Source organism: Podarcis filfolensis, assembly GCF_964270895.1.
Source record: "Podarcis filfolensis genome assembly, chromosome: 5".
Taxonomy (NCBI): domain Eukaryota; kingdom Metazoa; phylum Chordata; class Lepidosauria; order Squamata; family Lacertidae; genus Podarcis; species Podarcis filfolensis.
The window spans coordinates 3773644-3790116 of NC_139608.1; the positions used below are offsets into that span (position 1 = coordinate 3773644).

The window sequence follows — 16473 nt, forward strand, 5'->3', positions numbered from 1 at the left end:
CGGGCAGAACGATGGGGGTGGAGACGCTCCTTCGGATATACTTGGCAGAGGCTGTTTAGAGCTTTAAAGGTCAGCACCAACACTCTGAATTGTGCTCGGAAACCCACAAGCAGGATTCAAGCACGAGAGCAACTCTCCCCTCCTGTGATTTCCAGCAACTGGGATTCACAAGCATTGCTGCCTCCGATTATGGAGGAAGAGCAGGGACATCATACCCATTGATAGTCCTCTCCTCCAAGAATTTGTCCAATCCTCTTTTAAAGCCTTCTGGGTTGTTGGGCACATGGCCTCTGGCACCAGTGAGTTCTGCAGTTTAACTGCACTATATGAAGAAGGACTTCCTTTCGTTTGACCTGAATTTTCCAACGTTCAGCTTCTCGGGGTGTCCACAAGTTCTAGTGGTGGGGCTGGGAGTAACCACTGCCTGAAACCCCAGAGAACTGCTGCCAGTCAGTGTAGGCGATACTGAGCTAGATGGATCCATTCCTGAGTACCGGAGCAGAAAGTGACAGGAGCTTAGCTTAAGATGGTTTCATGGATCCACGTCCAGTCGCCGGGGCCGAAGCATTCAAGTCCCTGCTTCCCTTTTGAGTTTAGGGGAGAAAAGGGTGTCCCAAAGGGCTTGTGAATTACACTGAGCTGGGCTGCATCCTTGCATCATGTACTAACCTTGTTACCTGGCAGAGGTAAGAACGGGGTGGGGTGGGGGAGGAAGCTAGGGCAGGTGGGAGGATGCATGGCTGTGTGCAGGGAGGAAGCAAGGGGGTTGCATTTCAGGGGGTTGGACTAGATGGCCTTTGGGTTCCTTTCCAACCTTACAATTCCATGGCTCTAAGAAGCATGTGTGTGTTCAGTGCATGGATGGTGGAGACAGCAAAGCAGAACAGCGAGTAGTTCGGTCTTTGTGGCTTGGGGGCACAGGATTATTTTCAGCTGTTTGCTCCAAACAGATCTTTCTTTGTAACAGGGCTGCTCTCTCCGGATCGGTGTTAGTTTGTTGGAGGGGTGTCTCTTCCGCAACATGTCTCTGATGCAACAATAGTACATCAGTGGTGGGTTTATACGGGGCTGCCCACACACGTAATTCAACTGTATTGGCTGTTCTGCGATGCTTCCCCAACGATACCGCCTTATTGCCATCTACAAGGTCACTCTTCCCCTATAGCGCAAGAAAAGGGGGACAAAAATTAATGAACTGGGACATTCGTTGTTTAAAAGGTTGCAGGATCTCAGCATGAAACTATGGGACATGCGCCATTTAGGAACAAAGCAGTACATCTGCCCCAAAACAAGCTGTGTTGCATATCATTGCATCCTGAGCACAAATCTCCACAAGGGCACGATAGAAATGACCTCTGGAGAGGCCCTGTTTCTCTCTGCTTGTGGAATATTGTGGTTTGGACTTCAGTGGCTGATCTGCACGGGGTCAGGGGATGGGCCATCCCAAACTGCAGTAACAAGTTATGGTCAATCCCATCTAACTCTCTGATTCTATCATGGAACAAAGGGGATTCCCCACCACTGCCCACCAACATGCCCTTAAAACAAGCTGCTGGCAATATGGCACTTGTAGGCCCAGGTGGGCCCACGGAAACCACCCCTGATGCCCACAGGGTCCTGGCTGAAATTTGGCTTGAAAGACGTGTTCTGTTGTGGTTAATAGGTTTCCATGTGTGCTTGGTTGTGGGAATGTGTGGTGGCTACAACAGTTTCTCAAGTCTGCGCACGGGCCCATGGCCACCCTTGCTCTGGAAAAAACCAAAGCTAAAATTCATGACCTCAAATTATCACTTACCCCTAAATCCTTTAGGGATATCAAAGCTCTGTATCATATTTTCAGACGTTGGTGAAACAAAAGGGTAGAGGAAGGGTTGGGGGTTGATGAGCAGGGGCAGCAATGGGGCAGTCATCAAAGTGTTGAGAGTTGTATAGGATATTATGGAGGTATCAAGCAACCTTTGCCAAGCTGGTGCCCTCCAGATGTTTTGGGTGATGGGCATGGTACTCCAAAACATCTAGAGGGCATCCACTTGGCAAAGGCTCAACTAGAGGTTGCCAGGGTTATTGAGATGACCAGGGTTCCCCATAACCCAACCTTGTGGGTTCTGAGTGGCCTTCTTGGCGTCAGACGGTATGATGTCAGAAGGACGGGGACTCCTCTTCCTAGCTCAGATAGCCTATGAGCATCAGAGCACCCTCTGCCCCCAGGACCTCACCCAGCCCCCTTTTCCCTTCCAGAGCCCTCGTATGATCCTGTGAGCGAAGAGGACAACCCGCTCTCCTTAGGCCTCAAGCACCTCTGCCTGAAGAAGCCCGGCACGGGGCGAGGTCTGCGCCCAGCCAAGCCATCGGCCCGCATCTCTGGCACCAAAGTGGGCGAGAGGCTCCTACTGCCCCGGACCAAGGGAGGCGCTCTGCCCGGCAGCGAGGTAACACTGATCGACTTCGGGGACGAACCCGTCCCCACCACCCCCTCGCCCGTCGGGGAGCTCTGTGCCCCATCTCTGGCGAAGCTGGCCATGGAAGCCTTCTCCCTCTTGGACAAGACACCCCCTCAGAGCCCTACGCAAGCACTGCCCCGGCCCCTCCACCCGACGCCCATCGTGGACTGGGACGCCCGGCCCCTCCCTCCGCCCCCCGCGTACGATGACGTAGCGCAAGACGAAGACGACTTCGAGGTGTGCTCCATCAACAGCGCAGAAGGGCTGGTGGGGGGCCGGGGCAGCTGCAAAAACTGGGAGAAGGGGGAGACCGGGGATGGCTTTGGGTCCAAGGAAGACCCCACGACTCTCCCGCTGGAGGACAACCTCTTCCTGCCCCCCAAGGAGATCAAGCAGCCTAGCCCTGCCCAGACGACCGAGCTTTTCCAAGAACTCCAGCAGGAATGTATGAAGCACCTCAATGTGCCCTTGGGAGCTTCGTCTGTGGCCTCCACGCCCAGCCCAGGGGAGGACAAGCCCCAGATCCCGCCTCGCGTCCCCATCCTGCCCCGACCGATCCGCCGGAACGAGCACGGGCGCTGGTCCGGGGAGCTGTCGCCGGCCTCGGCGGGCGAGGAGGACCGGCCTCCCCAGATCCCACCACGAGAACCGTTGTCCCAGCCTGGTTCCAGAACTCCCAGCCCCATGGCTCTGCAAGGGGGGTCCCCGCAGCCGAGGACCAACCTGTGCTCCCCATTGTCCCTGGGGGCCTTCCTGTCCACGTCACCCGGCAAGCAGCCCATGCCCACCACCCAGAGCTTTGCCCTGGACCCCAAGTACGCCACCCCAAAGGTGATCCAAGCGCAAGGGAAGGAGAGCGCCAAGGGGCCTTGCATCCTGCCCATCGTCAAGGACGGCCGGAAGGTCAGCAACACCCACTACTACCTCCTCCCCGAGCGCCCGCCCTACCTGGACAAGTACGAGAAGTTCTTCAAGGAGGCCAAGAACCCCGAGGAAGACCCACCTCCGGCCAGGGTGGTCACCACGGCCACTGTCCGGCCCATGGTCCAGCAGCAGCCTGACTACAAAGCCAACTTCTCCTCCAACAACAGCAACGTCCCCTTCAAGGCTTCCTGCGGCCTTCAGAAGATCATCTACGACAGCTCCGATAGCCCCAGGCCCTCGGAGAAAATACGGCTGGTGAGTGGCTCTCTTGGGTTGGGGTAAGAGCTCCCTGTGTCGGCGGGCAGGCTTCGAAACCAACCTTGCCATCCGAAAACGTGTCTTGTTGCTTTGTCTGGGTGGACCATGTGCTAAAAGTAAACCCCCAAATTCTGGGCCGAGGTCCTCCAACGGACTCCTGCGGCAACAAGGGTGCAGGAAGGCCCATGGGCCAAAATGTGGCCCTCCAAGATTATCTGATCCTTGGCACCCTCTCCAGGCCCCACACCTCCTTTCTCTTTGCCCTCCGGGAGAGCTTTTTCCTGGCTAGATTGTGTCCCTAAATGGCAGTAATGCCTAATGGTTGCCTGGGTGAAGGGAAGGCTGTGAGCAGAAACCTCTGACTCTTTTTGGTTGGCTGGAATGTCGCCGGGTGTCCAGCGGTAGGAGTCGTATTGGTTGCTCTGCCCCCATTCCGCCACTGGACCCATACCCACCCCACGGCATCACTAGTTATTATGCTCCTCCTTTTCCAAACTGCCCTTCGTCAGTTCTGTCCCCACGGTGTGACTGGGGATCACTATTTGGTGATCTGAAAGACCCGAGAGCCATTGCGCTGTGCTGGGTGGGCCAATGTTCTGATTCAGCTTCATGTGTACAAACCTGACCCAAGTCTCCCCACTAGCCCTCATGGAGCATTCACACGCACTCCCTACTCCCCCAACCAGTTCTCCAAACTCCGGCAGGACCCGGAAGGGCGAGAGACAGGCACGCAAATGGGGTTTTCAAAACACAAATTCAAGCAGTAGTTGCTGCCACCACTTCCTTATCCCAGAACAGCCCCCGAAAAGTAACCCAAGGAAGGGAATTACTCTTCAGTTTTTTCCGGACTGCCCCACTCTATGTCACTTTACAGTGACACAGACAGAAATCCAACAGGTGCTCTGGGAGGCGACTAAGTGGATTAGGCACTGGTTCAGCTTCCCCAACAGAAAGGCCCAAAATACAAAGGCAGGAAAAAATCCTTTTTCCAAATTTATTAAAGAGAAAGGTTATTCAGAGCATAAAAGTTGGCACATCTCTTACAAATCATAGGATTCTCTGCTTGGCAAGATGATCTGTTGCAATTTGCATCTTAGTTTCTTCAGGTTTTATCCTTCTTGAACCCACGTGGATTCAAACTTAGAAACCAATCGGTTCTTTGGATTAATTAGCAATTTGCTAATGGTTACACGAGGAATAATAACTCAGGCTTCTTAAGAGGCAGCTGAACTCTGTTTATTCAAAAGGGCCTTGAAGATTAAAGCATTCCCAGAGACACACCAGATTCTTTGAGTTGTAAATTAGCCAGATAACCCTCTCACTCTGAATCTACGTCCCAGACACCCAGGTGTCAAGACCACAAATCAGGTAGAAACTTTCTTCCTGCTAAGGGAAAAAAATAACCCCGCTCACACTTTTAAAGTCAAAAGTCTGCAATTAAGACCCAAATACACATTCCCAACATTCTACAGTCTTTGGTTCTCCCAGCATGCTCCTCTTCAACTTGAACCAAAGTTTTTAAACTACTGAGATTTCCCAATATCACCACACCTCATTTTTTGTGTTTAGGTCAAGAGTGGGAGAGGGCTGCGGCTCAGGGTCAGGGCATCTGATTTCCAAGCAGAAAGCTGGGAAGGCCCCCTGCAGAGCTGCTGTCAGTTCTTGGTGACCGTAATCAGCTAGATCAGTGGTTTTCAACCAGTGTGCCGTGGCACCCTGGGGTGCCTTGAATGATGGTCAGGGGTGCCGATGGCAACACTGGCCTCTGTCCCTCTTTCCTTCCCTCCCTCTTGAGTCTCTGCCTCCCTAAAGGCTTGCACAGCTGTTCGTTGCGGCAGCCCTGGCTACAAGCTCCCCAGGTGAATGGTGTCTCTGACGCTGGCCAGGGGGTGCTGGTTGCCAGGAGCTGAGGCGGCCTCGAAGCAAGCAAGCATGCGGGTGAGGAAACCCAGCCAGCCAGTGTCACGGTCTGGCCTAAGGGTGATCAAAGTCCTGGCTGAGGACGTCGGGACCGGGGGCAAGATGGCGGGGTGGGAGCAGGCACGAGGGTCCAGAAGCCGGGGGTCCGAGGGTCAGGAAGCAGGGAGTCACAAAGTCATGGGTCCGAGGATCAGGAAGCAAGAAGCCAAACACAGCAAGAAGCCTTGCCAGCTCTTGCCACCAGGTGCAGTGAGTTACCAAACGGCCTCACCTGTGGGGCCACGCCTTGCCTCTCCAGGACAAGCTTAGGAAGGCCCCAGTCCTGCGAAGCCCTACTGGTCAGAGGGCCCGGCTCCTGCACACACTCCTGACAGCCAGTCTACCAGCCCTTGCTGTTGGGAATGGACAGACAAGTCCTAGGCCCCTGTGGGGCAGTGTGAGGAATCACTTCTCTTGGGGTGGGGGCAGCTCAGAGACCAGGGATGGCGGCAGAGGCTACCTTGATGACTCCCAAGGTGAGGGGAGAGGAGACGAGGCTGAGGGAGGGTGTTCGAAAAAGTTTGAGAGGCTGCCTGCTCTGCAGGCAAGGGGCGACCTCACTGAGCTCCTGAGCCCCACAGGGGAGCTGAAGAAAGAAGGTAGTTGGTCAAGGGAGCCGTGGACTCAAAAAGGTTGAAAACCTCTGAGCTAGATGGACCAAAACTAGTGCAGGCTGAGTTTCTGTTTCTAAAAACAGGTGGGAGTTTTAAACGGAGTTCTTATTACGGTTTTGTTTCTCTGCGCTGCATTTATGTAAGGGGGTCCGAATGCTGCGCAGAGAAGTAAATAATAATAATAATAATAATAATAATAATAATAATAATAAAAATAAACCATTCTCTTGCTACATTTGTGCTTTTCGCTGCAGGTCCAAGAGACGGTTCACGGCGTCACCACGGAGGAGTGCCACACGGCACTGCAAAACCACAGCTGGAATGTGCAGAAGGCCATTCAGTACCTGAAGGTAAACGGCAGCCAGGGAGGTGTGCTTTGGGGGGGGGGGGCTGTGGCTCAGCCGTAGGGCATCCTCTCTGCATGCAATAGGCCACAAGCCAGGAGAGAGGGTCCTTGCCTGAAATCCTGGAGAACCGCGGCTGGTTGGGGGAGACGGAGGGAGGAATAGTCTGGGTACTGTTGGAAACAAAAATTGCCCTTTTCCCTTATGGGGTATCCAAGAGCCCATATAGAGTCCTTACATAGGTTCCCTATTGGTAGGAGAAGATAACAGAGGCCAACCAGAGAATATTGAGAAGCAAAGCAACTAGTAAGTTTGATCTTTATTGATCTGTTGCAACAGGGTGCTCCCCTCACCTGCAGGAGAGAGGAGGAACCCAGAAAAATGGCGTGCAAGGCCTTATAAAGACTTTTGAAATTGCTACCCTGTAGCTCAAGACCACCCCCAGAAACATCATACATACATCACAGAAGGGGTGTAACCTAAGACCACCCCTCAAATACATCATACCTACATCACAGAAAAGGCGGTCTACAACATAAATTTGAGTGCATTGTTTATCTCCTGTCTGGCAGGTTACCTTGATTGGATTGCCTGGGGAGCCTGGCCAGTCTTTTGTAAAGATAAATACTTAGTTCCTGGGCCAGGTCACAGGCTCACACCCTATTCATATCTTAAATGTTCCCTTAAGACAGGATTTGTGAGGAAAGAGACAATGGAAGGTTTCCCACTTTGACCTTGCAGAGAAAACATTTGCTCAGTTTAGGAATCAAAATGGTTCCAGGTTGGTCTATGTGCTGATCTATGTACGTGCTTGGTTGGCACGCTTATGAACATTACCACATATCTAAGACCATAAAATTCCTATCACAGTACAAGGCCGCTTCCTGGGTTCCTTGCCATCCCAATATTGCTTGGCAAGGTGGGATGGAGCTCTTCCATCCAAATGCTGCCAGGACAATGTCTCCTTGTTGCACTTGGCTCACTAAGCCCCCTCCGCTGGCCGGGCCGGGCACAGCCCCAGGATGGGAGCCCCGCACCCGTGAGTTTGTGGCTCAGAGCCTTACCTGCCTGCCTCCCCCCAGCTCAGCCTTGTGCCCTGTCCTTCCCCACAGGTGGAGCAGCTCTTCTGCCTGGGCCTCAAGACACGGCTCGAGTGCCACAAAGTCCTGGAGATGTTCGACTGGAACCTGGAGCAGGCCAGCTCTCACTTGCTGGATCCCTACAGCGCCTTCCGGCTCAAGTAAGAGCAGGACAACGCTTTGTGCCACGGCTGTGGACTGATTTCTCAGTGGCTGCCTGCTCCTTGGGGCAGAGAAGCCAGGGCGGCCTCAGTAGATCACCTAGAGCAGAGAGGTGGTGGGGGCAAGGGACCTTTTTTCATCCTGGGGCCGTGGGCCGGCACAAAAGTGGGTGGGGAAGCAGACCTAAATGTTGACCTTAGCAGCCCAAATGCTACCCTACATTTCCATCCATTCGTTTTATTCTATTTCCACGCAGCTTTTCACTCACACGAGTAAAAAAACAGCTAACAAACAAAAAATACCAACAACACAACAGAACATCCCCATGACAACATAAACCGTATGGAGTAATTAACAGATCGCCAGAAAAACTATGACAAACCATCAGTGAAGCAAACCACCTTCTATAAAACATTATTAACGAAACAACTAAAAAATTGAGCTAAACAGCACAACAAAAGTCAGGTTAAGGAATTGCAAAGCACTGCAGCACTCATAATGCATAAAATAGGATTAATGACATTAACAAATTAATTACCAAAAACAAGCTAAGCACGGTTGAAGTCGCACACATACACTCTCTCCAACCCCATGACTAATACTACTACTGCTACTTATTATTATTATTATTATTATTATTATTATTATTATTATTATTATTTCAATTTATATACCACCCTTTATCAAAAGATATCAGGGCAGTGTACAACATTAGAAACCCATTAAGGGGTTGGACTAGATGATGCTTGGGGGTCCCCTCCAACCCTACAATTCTATGATTCTCTGATTACAAAACAACAATGACAAAAACATAATAAAGGCATAGTAAAAAGCATAGTGGCAGACAGTCTAATCTTCCACTTTGTTCAGCAAAAGACACAGGCACATAATACCCGTACCAGAAACTCCATCCTGAAGCCAAGGCAGGTGAAAAAGGCTGTTGCTTATGGTGGGAAAAGTCCTTGGCTGATGCTCAGATGCAGTATCACATGGAGAGAGAGGATTCAATATGGACAGCTACCGTATTTTTCGCTCCATAAGACGCACCAGACCATAAGACGCATACTAGTTTTTGGAAGAGGAAAACAAGGGGGGGGATTTTGAATCCCAGAAGCCAGGACACCAAGCGGGATCGCTGCACAGCGATCCTGCTCGCTGTCCTGGCTTATGGGATAGCCGCATGCAGCCTCTCCTGGGCAGGGAGAGCCTTCATCCCCTGCCCGGGAGAGGCTGCATGCGGCTAAGGCTCCCCCAAGAGCCGCGCTCCCTTTAAAGAGCATGCAGAGTGTGTGTGTGTGCGGCTCTTGGGGGCTTTTCCCCAAGGAGGGAGGAGGGCAGCCCTTCTCCCTCCTTGGGGAAAAGCCCTGAAGAACCGCACACACGCTCCACGCGGCTCTTTAAAGGGAGCGCTGAGCAGAGCCTCCCGCCTGCATTCGCTCCATAAGACGCACACACATTTCCCATTACTTTTTTGGAGGGGAAAAGTGTGTCTTATAGAGCGAAAAATACGGTATCTCTCTCTCTCTCTTTCTCTCTCTCTCTTTCGTTTTTGGGAAGGGTTGGGGGACTCTCTGCTGCCTCAGAGGCCCACTCCACATTTACTGAATTCTTGCTGTCATCGTCCACTTACTGAATCTTTCCCCTTGCAGGCGGTGAGCTGCAGGAGTACCCCAAAACAGGACTGGTTGACCCAACATGGGTTTCCGTGGTTGGTGCTGCTCTGAGGAGCCCTTTCTGAGGAGGTGTACGGACTGAGCCTAAGTTGCCCCGAGGCAGAGGACAGCAGAGCAGAGGCACACAAGACTGTAGCTTGGTCCCGCTGGGCCAAACCCACACGCGTTCCCCCCGCACCAGAGACCGGGCCGCTGACCCTTCCCCCTCCGCCGACCCCAGGCGGCTTCGTGTTTGCTTGTCGTCGTCGTCCCCGTCCCCCCGCTTCCGACCATTATTCCCATTGCTTCGTGTCGGATTTATTTTGTAAAGAGAAGTGTTACATTAATATATAAATATACTATTCTATTTTGGAGAGAAAGGAGTGGCGGATCAAATGGCAATTCATGTCCGCGGGCGAATGGGGCGGGCAGGGTGGTGGACAGTGTTTGGGCGAGGACTTGGTGGAAACTGGTCGCATTGGAGTCCAGTAGGAGAAGGTGCAAGTGTTGGGATACTGCCAGGGAGATAGAATCCATCTGACCCTCCAAGCTCGGTGCCGGACGATCCATCGACCTCCCGTAGCCACGCAGTATCAGCAATTTAGCGACACTAAGCCTCTGGCTTAGAGCACACTCTAAACAGCAGAATTCACACAGCAAGAAGTTGCACAGCATGAGAGCAGAACATGCATATTTACAGTTTATTTGGCGTTGGTCAGAACAAAGAAAACATGACCGTCTGCTCCGACTGCTCAGGCAAAACAGACAGAAAACGAAAGGAACATATAGCATAAACATCCTGTGAGACAGGAACTTACGCAGGCTGTGACACAAACATCCTGCTCCCTTTTAAGGTGGAACGGAAATATCCTAACATCCTCCCCCTTTCCGTGTAACCTGTAGTACCTGTGGTTCAACCCAATTGCAACCTTTGTACGTAAACCTTAAGTTGTTCTCTGTTAACAACCTTAGACAACAGATCAGCAGGAATTTCATTTCCTGGCATGTAGGACACCTGAATGAGTCCTTTCTGAATACACTCTCTTGCACGATGTAGCTTAATCTGCAAGTACTTGGTCCTTTGCTTGCAACTCTCCGACTTCAGCAAAGCCAAACAAGATCTATTGTCTTGATACACTTGTATAGGACATTTCACAGAAACCCCAATGTCCTTAAACAGTTGCATCAACCATTCACAATCCATGAGTGAAAATGACAGAGCATTGAGTTCTGCTTCACAGGAACTTAGGCTAACTGTCGTCTGCTTTTTGCACAACCAGTCAAACAGGCAGTGGTTGTACATGTAGCATACTCCAGAAGTGCTTGTACCATCCGTGGTGTCACTTCCAAAACTTGCATCCGCAAAGATTTCAAGACCTCCAGTCTTCTGACTGGTGAACCTCAGCCTGTAGTGCATAGTCCCTTTCAAATACCGGGCTATGCGCTTCAGAGCTTTCCAATCCTGAACAGTAGGATTGTTAGCATGTCTGCTAAGCAGGTTAGTGCTTACAGCAATGTCAGGTCTTGAACATCTAGCAATGAAATTCAACTTGCCTAGAATGCATCTGTACAGCGTTGTGTCAGAAAACGCTTCAGCAGTACTGTCTACCTGGTAACCTGTCACCATCGGTGTGTCTGCTGGGTTTGCATCAACCAAATTCAACCTGGTTAATACATCAGCAATTTTCTGTGTTTGGTGTACCAGAAAATTACCTGCTTGGTCCCTCTCCACCTGCAGAGAAAGATAGTTGGATACCTCACCAAGATCCTTCATGTCAAAGTGCTCCTTCAGCTGAGCTAGGGTGCTTTGGTAGAAAGCCTGATTCTTCCAAAACATCAGAAGATCATCAACAAAACATAAACAATACAGTTTGTTTTGCCCCTCCTCCTTGACAAACACACACGGATCAGCTTTGCCCTGGTGAAAACCTAGAGAAAGCAACGTTTCAGTGAGTTTTGTGTTCCAACACCTGGCACTCTGCTTGAGACCATATAAGGATTTCCGCAGTTTACAGACCATTCCCTTCTGTATCTGCATCCCGTCAGGTGGAAGCATGTACAGCTCCTCCCCCAAAATCCCGTACAAAAAAGCTGTATTTATGTCATGATGGGAAACATGCAGTTTCTCCTCCGCAGCTATCTTGAGCATCAGCCGAATGCTCTCATATTTGACCGTGGGTGAGTAGGTCTCGTGGTAATCCTGCCCTGGTACCTGTGAAAAACCTCTGGCAACCAATCTGGCTTTGTGTCTGACAACCTTGCCATTCTGGTCTGTCTTGGCCTTGAAGACCCATTTGCTGCCAACCAGTCTCATCCCTGGGACTACCGGTACCAGTTCCCAAGTTTGGTTCCTGTTCAAGGAATCAACTTCAGCCTTCATGGCATTAAGCCAAGGCTCAGCATCTTTAGAGGTTAACTCCTGGACCTCTTTGAAGCTTGAAGGTTCCCACACCTTCTCTGAGCTACTAAGAACAGCAGTTGCTGTCTTAGCAAACTCATCAGCAAATCTCTTTGGAGGTTTGCCTTTGGTCGCCCTTTCAGACCTGCGAACTAGACGCAAGTCTTCTGGACTCATCTCCTCCTCTGGATAACTCTGGAAAATTCCCACATTTTCCCCCCACTTAGGATTGAACTCAACACTCCTTGTGAACTTTATGGATTTAGAGTTAGTCATCCATACTCTGTATGCACCTTTTTCGTACCCCATGAACAAACCATGTGCCCCACGCTTCCCAAGCTTGTTGCTTTGTGGGGTGTGTACCCACATGTCAGAACCAAAGATTCTCAAGTGCTTGGTGTTAGGTTTCTTACCAAACATTTTCTCATAGGGAGTGCAGCCAATAGGTGATGACAGTCTGCGATTAAAACTGTAAACAAAATTCGAGAGAGCCTCCCCCCAAAGCTTCTCAGGGAGGGTGGCATCATGCAATAAGGTTTTTATTCCTTGCAGCAACGTTTGATTTGCTCTCTCCGCAAGCCCATTCATCCATGGCGATCTAGGCGTTGACAAGTCATGCTGGATTCCCTTCTCAGTCAGGAAAGCTTCAAACTGCTGAGAAGTGAACTCCCCGCCCCGATCAGTAAACAGACAGCCAATCCGTTTACCATGAGCATTCTCCAACCAAGCACAGAATGCCTTGAACCTAGGAAATGCTTGCGATTTCTGCTCGAGCATAAACACATGAATGTAACTGGAAAAAGAATCAATTAGAACCATGAAGTACCTTGCCCCTCCCAAAGAGGGCGCTAGAGGACCTACCAGGTCTGCGTGAACTAGCTGGTAGGGTTTGGAAGCCTGCCTGCTAGACTCCTTGCCTTTTGGAGCAACCTTCACCTTGTTCTCTGCACAAGATACACACTTCATGTGAAATGTACAAGACTATTACGTCTATGGCTCTCGAATTCTGAGCCTCCCATCTCCCTGTCAGAGGAACTGGAGGGGCTTCAGACACAGTATGCCACACTCCAAACTGGCGCAATAAACTCTCACACCATTTTGCCCAGGTCTCATAATTGTCCCGATTTAATTTTGGGCACTCAGCAGCTTCAGAGGCTTGGAAAAACTCCATTCCACCTCTTAACGTCAGCCGTGAGTCTTCTTCACTTCAGAGACTCCTTATCTTGGCACCCATAAATCACGAAGCCTGCTTGGCTCGGCTCCCAGGCCAATTAGGCCAGCCGGACATCAAAAAGGCTGCCGCGGCAACAGAAAAGCCTCTGCTTTCGCTTTTCCCACACATACCTCAGCAGAGTGGCGCGGCGGGAGCGTGCTGGGCCCATGACCTGTTGTTGGGATACTGCCAGGGAGATAGAATCCATCTGACCCTCCAAGCTCGGTGCCGGACGATCCATCGACCTCCCGTAGCCACGCAGTATCAGCAATTTAGCGACACTAAGCCTCTGGCTTAGAGCACACTCTAAACAGCAGAATTCACACAGCAAGAAGTTGCACAGCATGAGAGCAGAACATGCATATTTACAGTTTATTTGGCGTTGGTCAGAACAAAGAAAACATGACCGTCTGCTCCAACTGCTCAGGCAAAACAGACAGAAAACGAAAGGAACATATAGCATAAACATCCTGTGAGACAGGAACTTACGCAGGCTGTGACACAAACATCCTGCTCCCTTTTAAGGTGGAACGGAAATATCCTAACAGCAAGCCTAAGAATTCTGAAGATTTCTCTTCCTGGAAATGGAAGCATCCCTTTTTTCACACAGCTGCCAGCCCTCAATAGCTAGTATAAGGTAAAGGTAAAGGAAAAAGTTAACAGCGATAATGTCAGGCTTTTGAAAAGTTAAAGCAACACTAGACTAGTAAAGGTAAAGGGACCCCTGACCATTAGGTCCAGTCGTGGCCGACTCGGGTTGCGTTGCTCATCTCACTTTATTGGCCAAGGGAGCCAGCGTACAGCTTCCGGGTCATGTGGCCAGCATGACTAAGCCGCTTCTGGAGAACCAGAGCAGCGCATGGAAACGCCGTTTACCTTCCCGCCGGAGCGGTACCTATTTATCTACTTGCACTTTGATGTGCTTTCGAACTGCTAGGTGGGCAGGAGCAGGGACTGAGCAACGGGAGCTCACCCCGTCGCGTGGATTCAAACCGCCAACCTTCTGATCGGCAAGTCCTAGGCTCTGTGGTTTAACCCACAGTGCCACCCGTGTCCAATAGCTAGTATAGTTATACTTTATTAGGCATAGCAAACCACACATTATCAAACAGACACCGTATACACATTGTGCAAAATACAAGCTCAACATAACAAGGTTTGTCCCAGTCAGATCTTTAACTCCAGAGAAAATCAGTTTGCATAAATAATATAATACAGCACTACCGAATCCCCAATCAATTAAGAACCACTAATTCTCTTTATAATGACCCAGTCTTTCTACAGCACTCAAAAAATCAGCCACTATTAAAGTAATTTGATCATTCTTGTCCGAAAGCAGGTCCTGAACGGTTGGTAGCATAGAAATCAGCCTATTGAGTTGTAAGGCCTCTAACAATTGTCTTCTGGCATAAATGCCAAAATCACAAGAAAAGAAAATATGCTCTAAAGTGTCAGGTTCCTGTTTACTACATTTGCAGAGACGCTCTGATTCTGGGAGAGCTAAATATCTTCCTCTCACTATCATTGAGGGAAACATATAAATCTGGCTAACATAAACAGCCTGCACAATTCATGATTCTTCAGATTTGTCATGTATCCCTTTTGAAAATCTCTACACAAAGGGAGATTTAAATAGAGGGGAGAGCAAGCGCTGTGCTTTGCAACCTCGAGATTGGAGAGAACACTTTTTTCTGTAAGATTCTTCCTGATAATTTCTCATGTATCTTTGGGGTCAGAATTTCCAAAGTCAGTTAGATTAAGCCCTACCAAGTTCAATTTTCTCCTACAAATCAATGATAAATTGTAAATTACATTATCACTTAAGAGGTTGTAAAGGAGAGAATTAGGAGATAGGTAAAGGTAAAGGGACCCCTGACCATTAGGCCCAGTCGTGAACGACTCTGGGGTTGCGACGCTCATCTCGCTTTACTGGCCGAGGGAGCCAGTGTACAGCTTCCGGGTCATGTGGCCAGCATGACTAATTCGCTTCTGGCGAACCAGAGCAGCGCACAAAAACGCCGTTTACCTTCCTGCCAGAGCGGTACCTATTTATCTACTTGCACTTTGACGTGCTTTTGAACTGCTAGGTGGGCAGGAGCAGGGACTGAGCAACGGGAGCTCACCCTGTCGCGGGGATTCGAACTGCCGACCTTCTGATCAGCAAGTCCTAGGCTCTGTGGTTTAACCCACAGTGCCACCCGCGTCCCTTTATTAGGAGATAGAAGCCCTCAATAGCATGAAAGAAGGCTCTTCTGTTCTCCAGAGAACTACCGTTCCCAGAGTGCTCTGGGTGTCTTCTTGCACTTTGCATTATGGGTAACGCTACTCAAATGCCGTGCTCTTCAAGTGTCCCTCTCCCAACCTGGTGCACTCCAGAACCTTCAACCCCTGCCAGCAGGGCCAGTTATCACAGGTGGCAGGTGTTTCAGTCCAAACGATCTGGAGGGCACCAGGTTGGCCAAGCCTGCTCTGTTTGTATGTGCTGGAGCGTTTGCATCTCAGCAGCAGCTGCCAAGCCAAGAGGTGAACATGACACTGATGTGCAAATATTCAACACATCTGGATCGTCGGAGGCACTCCGCAGTGCTCACAGTCAAGACAAGGTGACCCACTACATGAGAAACAAGTTTGGAAAGGTCCCTAATGAGGTGGTGAAGGCAGCAGGAAAACAATATCAACACAGAAGGACTTGCCTTTGCACTTCCTTGTTCTTGGTGCCCCCGGGGCACTCAGCAATTTTCTGAAGTGACATAAACTCTGCTCTTAAACCATCAGGTTTTTTTAAATAGAAATAATAATTAAACATTATTATTATTATTATTATTTAAAATTTATTACACATCCTTAACCAGCAGGTCCCAGAACAGGTTACAACAATTTAAGACTCACAATCCAAAACGGTTAAAGCAGATTACAATCACAGGAATAGGGTATGCCCAGAAAACACACACAAACCTCTGGTGTCAAAGGTCAGGGTAAAGATTTTTCCAAAAATCAGTTGAATGGACACCCAGAACATTTTATACAGAATACGCAGGAGTTCCAGTATCCTAGCCTAGCATAACCAGGGACCTCCTGCAGGCTGTCACCATTTAGTAAGAGGAATTCAATGACATGCTGGCAAATTTAGGTTTGCCCAATTGAAGGTGGATTAAAGCAATTTGGCTCCCTCGCACTGCAGACCCACACGCTCTGGCTCTCTCTTTTTTTAATGACTTTTTGCGGTAAGGAAAGTGTCAGCAAGATGCACTCGTACAAATAGGGTTCCATTAAAATTGGGGTGTTGTTTTATATAACCGTTTTATACCTGCACCAGTAACTTTTCATAATTTGAACCTCCATGAAGCTCTCCAGAGGCAAGACCAGCTTAGGAGGGAAACGTCCGTTGGAGCAGAGCATTTGATTGTTGTGTGTCATTGGTTGCCCATT

At 49.9% G+C, this 16473-nt stretch overlaps 1 protein-coding gene and 2 long non-coding RNA genes across 12 annotated transcripts in view; 2 read left to right on the forward strand and 1 right to left on the reverse strand.

Annotated features, from left to right (window-relative positions):
- The window catches only part of TNK2 (tyrosine kinase non receptor 2), a 104801-nt gene extending 94988 nt beyond the window's left edge, over positions 1–9813 (forward strand). For all 10 annotated transcript variants that reach the window (XM_083612746.1, XM_083612750.1, XM_083612747.1 and 7 more), the window contains 4 exons: positions 2239–3620; positions 6451–6546; positions 7653–7780; positions 9431–9813. In XM_083612746.1, the coding sequence (XP_083468872.1) occupies positions 2239–3620; positions 6451–6546; positions 7653–7780; positions 9431–9437 (1613 nt within the window). In that variant the 3' untranslated portion in view covers positions 9438–9813. The remainder of the gene's footprint in view (positions 1–2238; positions 3621–6450; positions 6547–7652; positions 7781–9430) is intronic.
- LOC310762282 lies at positions 4604–16465 on the reverse strand. The gene is made up of 2 exons (XR_014547920.1): positions 16381–16465; positions 4604–5006 (listed from the first exon to the last, which is right to left on the reverse strand). It is a non-coding gene; the product is annotated as an uncharacterized lncRNA (long non-coding RNA).
- LOC310762295 lies at positions 13763–15861 on the forward strand. Its single transcript, XR_014547935.1, has 2 exons — positions 13763–14898; positions 15267–15861. It is a non-coding gene; the product is annotated as an uncharacterized lncRNA (long non-coding RNA).
- Positions 16466–16473: the final 8 nt, after the last annotated feature.